This window comes from Cygnus olor, chromosome 10 (genome assembly GCF_009769625.2).
Source record: "Cygnus olor isolate bCygOlo1 chromosome 10, bCygOlo1.pri.v2, whole genome shotgun sequence".
NCBI classification, from domain to species: Eukaryota; Metazoa; Chordata; class Aves; order Anseriformes; family Anatidae; genus Cygnus; species Cygnus olor.
The window spans coordinates 11,979,856-11,990,225 of record NC_049178.1 but is presented as its reverse complement, the minus strand read 5'-3'; the positions used below and the strand labels follow the sequence as shown (position 1 = coordinate 11,990,225).

Here is a 10,370-nt window from a genome sequence, read left to right as displayed (position 1 = left end):
AAGGTCTGCATGAACTGCTTATATTTCAGTATTGCCACTGGATCCTCAAAAAAAGAGAAGAGGAAATTGAGTCGCTGACAACTCAGTTCTGGGGGGATGGACAGCAGGTACTCAGCATCTCTGCTTTTAAAAGAGACAAGGTGTGACAGAGCTTCTCAGCGTGACTCTTTCATGCACAGGAAGACAAATGCCAAGTTAACCTGAGTAAATAGGCACAAAAGCAGCAGTGATAAACCTTGGCACATAGGCAGTTGGACCATGAACATGAAATGTTAGGCAATCAGATAAACACTGGGCACCAAATACAAAAAAAGTCACATGCACCTGAGCTTTTGGTTGTTCAAATGGAAATCCAATGCGTTATTTGTGACGGAGCAGTAGCAGTTTGTGAAGGGGTGCTCTGTTCTAAGACCTGTTTGTTTGTCTTGGATTTTTCCTGCTCTGCTTTTCTTTCCCACGTTGCCTCAATGCTCTACAGGTTTTGGATTTAACCTCTGTAACAAGTGTTTATAGCATCTGCGTACAAAACATAAAATGTAAGAATCCTGGTGCCACAGTAGTTAGGATCCAGAAGCTATATGGACAGAGGGAATATACAGCATATAATCTAATGTATTTGAAGGATTGTTTAGGGTGGAGTTGTTTCTGTTTGAGCCGGCTGTGGCTTGGTAACCTGTTGTGCTAGTTGTGGTACAAATACAGTGTAATGTGTAAGGGTTTTGTACTAGAAGCTTTGAAAACCTCTGTGTAATGTGTTTGAGATGTTTTGAGAAAGGGACTCAGCTGTCATCCTCAAGACATCTGTGTGGAAATTCATTTTCTTTTCCCCCTCTCCCTGTCAAATTAGAAAGTGTCATCATTTCGCTGCATTCATGTTCTGGATAAGCCCTTAGAAGTGGAAACATTTCTTTGGTCTTTCTCACCTGCCCCCTCTTTTTTATTTTTTTAAACTAGTTTCTTATCTAGTTTAACTGGATGATAAAACGATCGCTCGTAGTATGTGGCAAACTTGTGAAGTAAACAGATGAATGGAAGTTGTCTTCTTGTTGTCTGAATACAAAACGTGTAGCTGTCTAATGCTGTCATGTTCTAATGCGTTTCTTATTTGCTGTATAAATAACGTTTGGGTTCTCTGTCTGTCATCAGTGAGCTATCAGATCTTGGATGTGATTTATATATTTCTGAGAAATTGCTTGCATGGAGTTACTTTCCAATGATATTCATGCTTTACCAGGTACTCCTATGCGTCAGGTCAAAAGTAATCATTGGGAGGGAAGGAAAGGTTTCAGTATGAAAGAACTGATCTTTATTTAATTCTGTGCCTTTCTGTTGTTCTCTATCTTAAAAAAAAAATCACAAAAACACTCAAGTGTCAAGTATCAAGAAATGCTGGTTAGCGTTTAGCTGGAAGGAACTGTTAGCAAGACATGAAGTACTTCTAGACGTGATAGAACATGGTTTTAATGCCAGCTGTTTAGTCCAGACAGTTACGTGCAAATGTAATCCTAGTTGGATTTTATCCATTTAACTGATTTTTGTCATTGCTCCTAAAATACTGCCTTGTACAATATTAGTGTGTAATGCTTCACATCCTTGTAATTCCAGACTTAGTGCAGGGGTGAAACAAGCTGTAATTCTGAAGGCTGGGTAGGGCTGCTGTCAGTCATTTGGAACCCATGTATGATGCAGGCCACAAATTCATATAATCTGTGGTAACTTGCATGTTAGGATGGGGTTGTTCCTACAGTCAACTTAACCTTTAATTAATGGAGAAAGTGTCACATCTTTTGATGATAAAGATTCTGTAAAACTTGCCTATTATTAGCAAATATTTTAACATACTGTATGTTCTAAAATATAATTCTTGAAAAAATTATTAAAATTAGTTACAAGTGTATTTCCAGAACGTTTTAAAATTATCTGCTGATTATCTTTTTTTCTTTTGCTATACAGCCTACTTCCATTTCAAAGACCTGGCATTAATTTGTGCTTAGTAACCTTCCTAGAGATATGACCTTGATTCAGATGTGAAAATGACCTTTATTTGCCTTCTTCCCTGCACTAGGTAGGAATGCTGTACACAAGGGTATCAAGAGGGAGATGTATATCTTACAGTTTATTTTAAGGATCGTTACATCTGGGAATCTGGCAGGGCTGTGTTGGAAACAAGATCTAGATTCTATCCAGTTCTTACTGAGAACGTCCTTGTTAAACCTTACAGCAATGTCTCCTGTTCATCTAAGGCACTTATCTGATCACATGTCAATGAATCTCTTTGAGGAAAGTTGTTATCTAAATAGGTAGAACCTACTTTCTTATTCCTAGGGAAGAAAAAAGGATAGTATATACTTCTTAGACTCTTGTTTTACTTCTCATTAAAATTCTGTTAGTGTCGTACATCGTAGAGAAGCTACCAGCAGTTTGTCATTTATTCTTCATCAGCTCTGTTCATTGGACATGACTTCATTTTGTAGAACAGCACTAGCCTGCCTGCAGTTAGTTGTTTGGTTTTTTTTAACTGCTTTTAACCCCTCTGGAGCTGATTGTTTGCTAGTAATACTGAGAACTTATGAGAAAAAATCCCCCCCAGTAAAGGAAGGGTGAAAAAGTACAGCAATAATTGTAACACCAATGTTATAATTCTTTCCCAGTAATGTCAAACAGTACCTAGTATTGTTCATTTATCAGTGTTAGGCTATTTGAAATACAAACTGTGTAATTTGGTATCAAATTCATAGCCAGAGCATGAAGTTCTGTAGGCTTGAAATGGTAAGATATTAGGGGTTTTTGTGCTCTTCACTGTACACTAATTTTGACTGCTAGGGAAGATGACTGGAGTTCTAGTTCTGTAGCTAAGCATGGAAGAAGAAGAAGCTTGTCTCTCAAATACTGATGTATCTTGGTGTTATGAAGACCAAGAAATAATGTCAAAGACTGCTAAAATAGTGTGAAGTATTGGTAAATGTAATATGTAACTGCTTTTACTAACACTATGCCCATCTCTGCCAGAAGCACAAGGGCTTATGGTTAGAGTATGCTGTGCATCGGCCAGTGGTTCAAGCTGGAAAGGCCTTTTCAGGCGTTCAGATCCACTGAAAGGAGCCCCACGCAACACTGAAATGCTTGGAATGCTGCTTAATTTTCTGCCATTTGCTAATTTAATTGAAATCATTAAACAATAGACCTTTTGTCCTCCTTGTTATGGGGACTGCAGTAACTGTTGCTTCTTGATATACAAAAACTGATTTATTTTTTTTTTCAATTCAAAGAAAATAAACTTGAGGTGACAGGTTTCCACCAGTAGTGTCAGAGGTAGAATGTATGGCAGTGGCTGCCTAATGTAGGGCTGTGATTTTCTCCTGTTTGCTGCTGATTTTACTTTCCTCAGGAATCCTTGGACATTTTATTTTTTTGTGCTTCCTCTAGTGAATTCTGTGCTCTTAGCATAAGCTATGGTCAGCAGTCAGAGCCTGAATGGAGATACAATCTCTAAATCAATAACAAATGTATTTTGTAAAAAAAATTTAGAGATAACACATTACAGACTAGTCTTGATGAATTAGTGCGCAGACCATTCATGAAGGCCCTGTTATAGCCAAAACAAAGAGCACAGGAAGATTTGTAATGATTGCACATTGCAGATTAACCCAGATGCCACAATGCTTTGAAGGGTCGTAGGATTTGCTGTACCAGATCTGATGACAGGTCCTGTTGATTTGTTTGTTTCTGAAAGTGGCAAGTCCTTTATGCTTCCTAGGAGGGTGAAAGCATCCTCTCAAAATACTCTTACTCCTTTCACAGGGTGCTGTATGAGAGAGGGGTATTGGATTTCTGCATCTGTTTCCAGTGCTTTTTCTTGCTGTTACCATGCTGTTTCCATGCTGTTCCTTTTCCTTTTTATGTTGTCCCCTTCTCATATACTCCCAAATATTATTACTGCTTTCTTTTCATCCCTCTTCCACTGCAGCCAGTCACCTTTCTCCTTACAGGTGCTTCATTCCCTTCTTTGGCCCAAGGGGCCATCACTTCTTTCTCCTTGAGATACAAAGAGCCTAAAAATGACCTAAGTTGGATACAGCTGATACTGTTCTGATTTGGGACTGCATTGCACGGGACAAGCAAGGGTTGGCAGAATTTGATAGTTGGGTTCAGTGCTTGTAGTTTGCATTTCCAATGCTGTACATGAAGCTTCTGATTCAGAATTAGTTCTGTTTATAACCATTGTTTTTATATTAGGAATGTGTACACATGTTGTTAACATGTGATTTTCTCATAAGGAGCCATATTATGAATGAATTGGAGTTAGTATTTTCAGAGCTAGACTTAGAATTTTTGAAATACAGAAGAGCCGCAGTCCTGAGAATCTGAGCTACCAGAATCTGTATTGTATATTGTCCCTCTACGTTGGTACCATGTAGCAGCTTTATGTCAGGTGTAGTGCTGCCATGACAACGTAAGCCAATGCTGGACAATCTCCTAAAACAAAATTTTAATTCAGGACTCAGACCTGTGCATTTAAAAATGGTACATCATGGCTTTCTCATCACAAGCTGCAAGAAAAAAGTGTGATGGCAATATTCATCACATCATTACTGTATGAAGAAAGAAAGTTAGGCCTCAGAGGTACAGTTTTACAGTATATTGAAGAGTAAGTTCCACTACAACAAAATGTTGCAAAGGTAAGTCTCTGTTAACTTGTTGGGTTTGGTTTTAAGCATGGGGACCAACACAAGCAGCCTTCTAAGTTCTGAGCATTTATAGGTAAGGCATTTTCCACATACCAAAAATACCTATTTTCATCCCTTGCATCCCACAAATCAAAGGAATGTGCAAAAGAATAGTTAAGGACCTGGTAAGTATCTTTTCAGACCTCAAACTTGTAAAATTTCATGTATGTGTTTTAATGGGGAATTAAATACCTGCAAGTACCTGCATGTAAGGTTTTGCAGCATTGAATTTCAATCAGTTATTGGATTAGCATAAATTAACAGCACTTGTTCTGTGTTTAATCTGTACATTTTCATACAAAATGGACATTTTTTTCACAAGTTAGTAGAAAAATAACATCATGGTTGCCTTATTGGCTAAATGCTTTTCTCCATTTGCCTGACTATGCCTGACTGTTGAAGCAAAAGCCTGATGTCTGTAATGCGTGTGGTTTATTAATTTAAAAAGAACTAATGTGCATGTGGTTTGAGGATTGTGTGGTTTAAAATTTTAAAAATAGATCCCAAACCTCACATCAGTGTAAATGTTTTGAGTATTTTTAATTGAAGTTTGAAGTACAAAAAAGAATGTGCTGTAACACTTAACAAATAACACACTAACTCTTCCAGGTTTGGGGGGTTCTTCAGAGAGCACATCAGATGAATTATATTAATTCAAAGAAAACTTACATCAAGCAGCATGGAAAAATCATGAGACACAGTAAACACTACAGAGAAAACTTGTTCTTTATAGCAGTGAGCCATTTTCCAAAGAGCACTGCACAAGGGTATGCATAGATACATTTTCCTTAGCTGCTTGCCAGGAGCAGAAGAGGAAGAAGCGTTAGTAATGATATGTTACTACATTGGAGTTAAGGCTGTGCACTCGCAATAGCCATTTAATGAACTAATTTGATGCTTTGGGGTCCATGTTGCAAGAGTAACCATGTGTTAATGGCTACACATGCTGCACAGCTGCTAGAGAGCTATTTTGACCAGCAATACCAAGTTTGCTGCTGTGGAAACTTAAATGTGCTTCTCCTTCAAGCAATTGCCCACACTATTACAAATTTTCCACAGCTTTCCAGATTTGTCTTGTGGGTAAATGCTTTTATTTAATCCTTATGCAGGATTTCCAAGTGATGCATTATTGCTACTGCTTGGTATGTGATTGCTACTGCTCCTGAGCCACCTTATCCATTTGGGTGTTGTAGGGTTGTTCATGGGGACATCTTGTAAGGTGGGTGCTAGTAATGAAAGAAGCTGTCCAACCACTTCTGTATTGGGCAAATACATCTTCTTTTCCACGTTAGTGCTATTTATATTACTGTGCCACCTATGACAGATGGGCACAAAGAGGATCACAAGATATTTGATATTGAACACAGATCTACAAAACAATTCCTCTTGGAAAGAGAGATCTTCTGTGGTAGGGTTTTGGTTTTTTTTTGTTAATTTACTGTGCCATGACCATGTGTACTTGTTCCGAGAAATATGTAACAGCTCCTGCTAGGAAAACAGTTGTCATCTTGCCCTGTCTCGTGCTCATCTTTTCAGATACCAATACGAAAATAACTTTTTTTTTTCCTTTCCTGAGTCACATAATGATCACTTAAACTTTCTCATCAATACCTTAATCAGTAACCGTTCTAACTTGATTTCTGCAGTTCATGTTGACTAATTTTCAATACTTATTTTCAGATAGACTGCTTGGATTTTAACACTGCAGAACAAATAGATTGCATGTGCTAGTCTGAGTTGGAACTTTATTCTTTGATTTTTCTTCTGTTAATTCAGATACCAGATCAGCAGACAGAGACATCAATAAAACGTCAACTTGCAGTGTTGACTCACCCTCATATGCTTTCATTTTGTATTTTGAAATTAAGTTCCATACTTATGGAATACCTGTTACTGTACGGAGCAAAGCGATTAAACGAGAACTAGTAGTTGGAATAAAATGTGCGTTGTTTATAACTAATGGAGGGAATTACACTTAATTATACAGCTATGAGCAAATAAATTAGAGATTCAAAAAAAGGGAAACCAGGAAAATAAATTGGTTGAATGTTTTTAGGGTCACCTCCCCCACCATCTCACATGCTTTACATAACCCTCTAAAATGTGTGTGTATGGATATCACCCATTTTTGAGATATTTGAAGTGTGATATATTGATGGCTATCTTTGCACACAGCAGTGTTTGCAGTATGGTAGTCATTAATCGCTGTATTACAGTAGGTCCTAAGAGAACATGCTGGGGTATGAATATTTGCGTTACAGATGGTATTTCTCCTAGCAGTTGCTGGAAATACTTGTGAATGACCCTGTAACAAATAATTTTCGCCCACAGAAGGAACTATGCAGCTGTTTACTCTCTCCACAAAACCATCCATCTGGCACAAAAATTGAAACATGGAATTTTACTTTAATACAATACTGACTGTAAACCAAAGTGGAATATGATCACTGGTAAATGGGATGCCCTGCAGGTAAAATGACCTGTGTTGAAAAGCATGTTCCTTAACTTAGTTATAAACCTTCACTTGATTTTCATTTATACTGAGAGGCCCTTTGAGAACAGACTGTAAATTAATGTGCACATCTTTATTGCTACTTGGAAGGAAGATCATCAATCTTTTTGTGCAGACAGCCTGAAGACTATAAAGAAAGCAGTTGTTATGCTTTAACTTCTATAAGCTTGATATAAATTAAGCCAAATATCCTTGTTAAAATGTGTTCTATTGCATTAATTAAATGGCTTGTTGGAGATGCCATATAGTTGGATACCACTTTAGCAACAACAAATAAATAGAAGGGAAGAGGAAAATCAATGGCAATGGAGAAGGGGAGCACTTGAAAAGGAAGGGGAAGAAACACTATTTATGCACAGTTGGGAGAAAAGCAGTGCTTTCATTTTGTAAATATCTGCCTGTCATCCATTTCCAAATGACCTGAAGATTTTTCAGCTGTTCAACCAATACAAAGTTAAAAGGAAAACAGTGACAAATGGAATTAATGAAGCTGATTTTTTCAGATTCTCAGTGATAAAGAGAACAAACTGATGGCCTGAATGTAGCCTGGAACAGACATCCTTGTGCATTAGCTTAAGGTTTTCCTAGCTACTCCATGCACCACTCAAGGAGTGCTAAATTAAGATATCTCCTCTTTCTTGAGAGCCCAAGTTGTAGACATGGAGCAGAAATATGCAGAAGTGGCACTTGTAACTACCTGGAAGTACAGACCGATCCATTATAATTTCTGCTTTACTTAACGAGGGAAGGCATTCCAATGAGCTTCATTTGCTCATGAGTCCCCTGTCCCACAGACAGAGTCTAGAATTACACTTTCCTCAAAATGCTTTGTTAGGGAACAATTTAAGTAGCTACCTCTCCCTTCCTATGGAGAAAGGTAAAAGAGATTTAGAAAGAATGCTTTTGCAGAACAAAACTACTACCTAGAGTGCAGGTGTTAACCTCCCCTATGTTTTTGTGGGGGGACACAATCCTCAGGTGCGATGGGAAGGCAGCCTAAGATCAGATCTTAACCTCAAGTATGACCAAGAGAAATAAAGCAGAATGAAAGCACTAAGTGCAAATCAAATGGCAGTGGTCTTGAGCACAGCTCGAATAGGCAGGTTGCTCTCACAGTACCACATCTCTCTCATAGCTACCTCATCTAAAACACAGTCCAGCCAACCCATTTACCTCCGTCTACCTCTGCAGCTTCTGTAGAATTACAAATTCAGCAGTAGAGCAGCTGATGTTCTTCACTTGTTTTGGCTCTTTCCTAGCGTAAGGCTTTTTGGTGGTAATCATTGTGAAACCTTTGTGTGGTGTTACAGACTCAAGTACTACAGGAAAGAGCAAAATGACCTTGGAGAGCAAGAGTTGGATTTGGAATCAAGTTACTTTTTGCAGCAGGCCTCATCACTAAGCACTGATGATAGCAATGTACATCTATAGAGCCTTGTCCGATCTAAGTCCCATGTTAGTTTCTGTTCAGCAGTGTGATAATATTGTCCTCTAGAAAGCAGCATGTTATATTGGCATAACGACCGTTTGATGGTAAATAAAAATATCTGAGCTCTTTTAAGTAATTATTATGTTTGACATACTTGACTACTATTATGCCACTTGTAAAGCTGAAAGAAATTGCTGCCTGTTAGTGGTCACTTATATAAAGAAAACTACACCCCAGTAATGAATGCAATATGTAAGCAGCTTATACATGCTAATATCAGGCTCTGACTTGAAGTATGGAAACACTAATCCATGTCTTCAGTTTGGCCTTGTAAAATGATTCTCTGGATACATGGAATCAGGCTCAAATTAAAAACTGATTTGCAACCTAAGTATGATGCACTAGTTCATTTTGTGTGATAAGGCTGTGCATTGCTGGAAAAAAAACAGTCAGATCCCAAAGTTTTCTGTCTAGGGAAATGAAAGGAGAAAGGGTGGTGAGCCTGCCTTCATTACTTCAGCTAGGAGCACAATGAATGGAAACATACAAACTACCTAAACCTTTCACTGCAGTGTTATTAAAAGGCAAAGTTCATCACTGTGAGTTTTGAAGCAGAAATTACTTGCACCCAGTTCGAAGAATATCTGCTACTTGTTTTCCCAAATGTGCTTTCCAGGGTTTTACCAAGCTGTTCATGTTCACAAGAAGTTTGCTGGTCCTAGAGTCTTCCTGGCCTGCTATAAGGTAGTCAGTACCTAGTTTGGAGGAGGAAAAAAAAAAAAAAAGTAAACTAAGAAGAACTAAGAAGAAAGTAAGACTAAACACAGAATTTCTCGATTTCTTAATGATCTGGCATGTGGTATTGTGGCATTTTAGCTTCATGCAGTTTTTATATCCCAGCTTGTGCACGTGCAGACTTACCTATGTAGATACCTTCGTGGGCATGTTGTCAGTGCTGACTCCTGGACACTCAGGTTAAACGTCGTACAAATATGTGCAGAAATTACAATTACAAATTGATTTAGTTCCAGTGGATTTACCACTTGCAAATTCACTACCTCAGTGTGCAGGTGACCAGTTTTGAGTCTGATCTCTGACCTTTGTTTTAAGCCAGTGTAACTCTGTATGCTTCAGTAGCATTACTTCTGGTCTGTATAGGTATAATGAGTAGCAGAATTAAATTATTATATATGATAATAGTAAGCCAGACTTCCTAGACCTATAACCTTAAGATACAGGTATGAGGGCCTCAAAGAAGAAGGTCTGTGAACAAGCAGATAACTGCACATGCAGACTAGTAACAAGTACCACTGAAAATCATGTCCCTGACTTAGTAGATAGATAAGCACTCTGTGTTTTATGAACTGTGGCAGTTAAAATTCCCTTGTTGATCAGAACTTGGAGGAAACAAGAGGAACCCACTGCAAATTATGTGCGGGGCTGGATATTTTGGTTTTGTAGTATTATTAATAGATGTGCGGAACATGGACTGCACATGTGTATTTTCTGGTTTTGAAAGTGCCAGAATACGCTATGCACGACTAGATTTGGACTAGCAGTTTATGATCTTTTATTTTCAGCAGCCTCTATGTGGAGGTGTTCAGGGAAGAAAAGTGTTTTAAAGTCATACACCCAGAATAAGTTTTGTATGTTTGCTGTTTTCTGTTTGTTTAATTTTACTTGTTATTGTAAAATTTTGTGC

General features: G+C 38.1%; 1 protein-coding gene across 1 annotated transcript in view; it reads right to left on the bottom strand.

Moving 5' to 3' along the window:
• Positions 1–4,297: 4,297 nt before the first annotated feature.
• Positions 4,298–10,370, bottom strand: part of LOC121075305 (netrin-4-like) — a 54,029-nt gene continuing 47,956 nt past the window's right edge. The window contains exon 10 of the mRNA XM_040568408.1: positions 4,298–9,423. Within this exon, the coding sequence (XP_040424342.1) occupies positions 9,287–9,423 (137 nt within the window). The 3' untranslated portion in view covers positions 4,298–9,286. The remainder of the gene's footprint in view (positions 9,424–10,370) is intronic.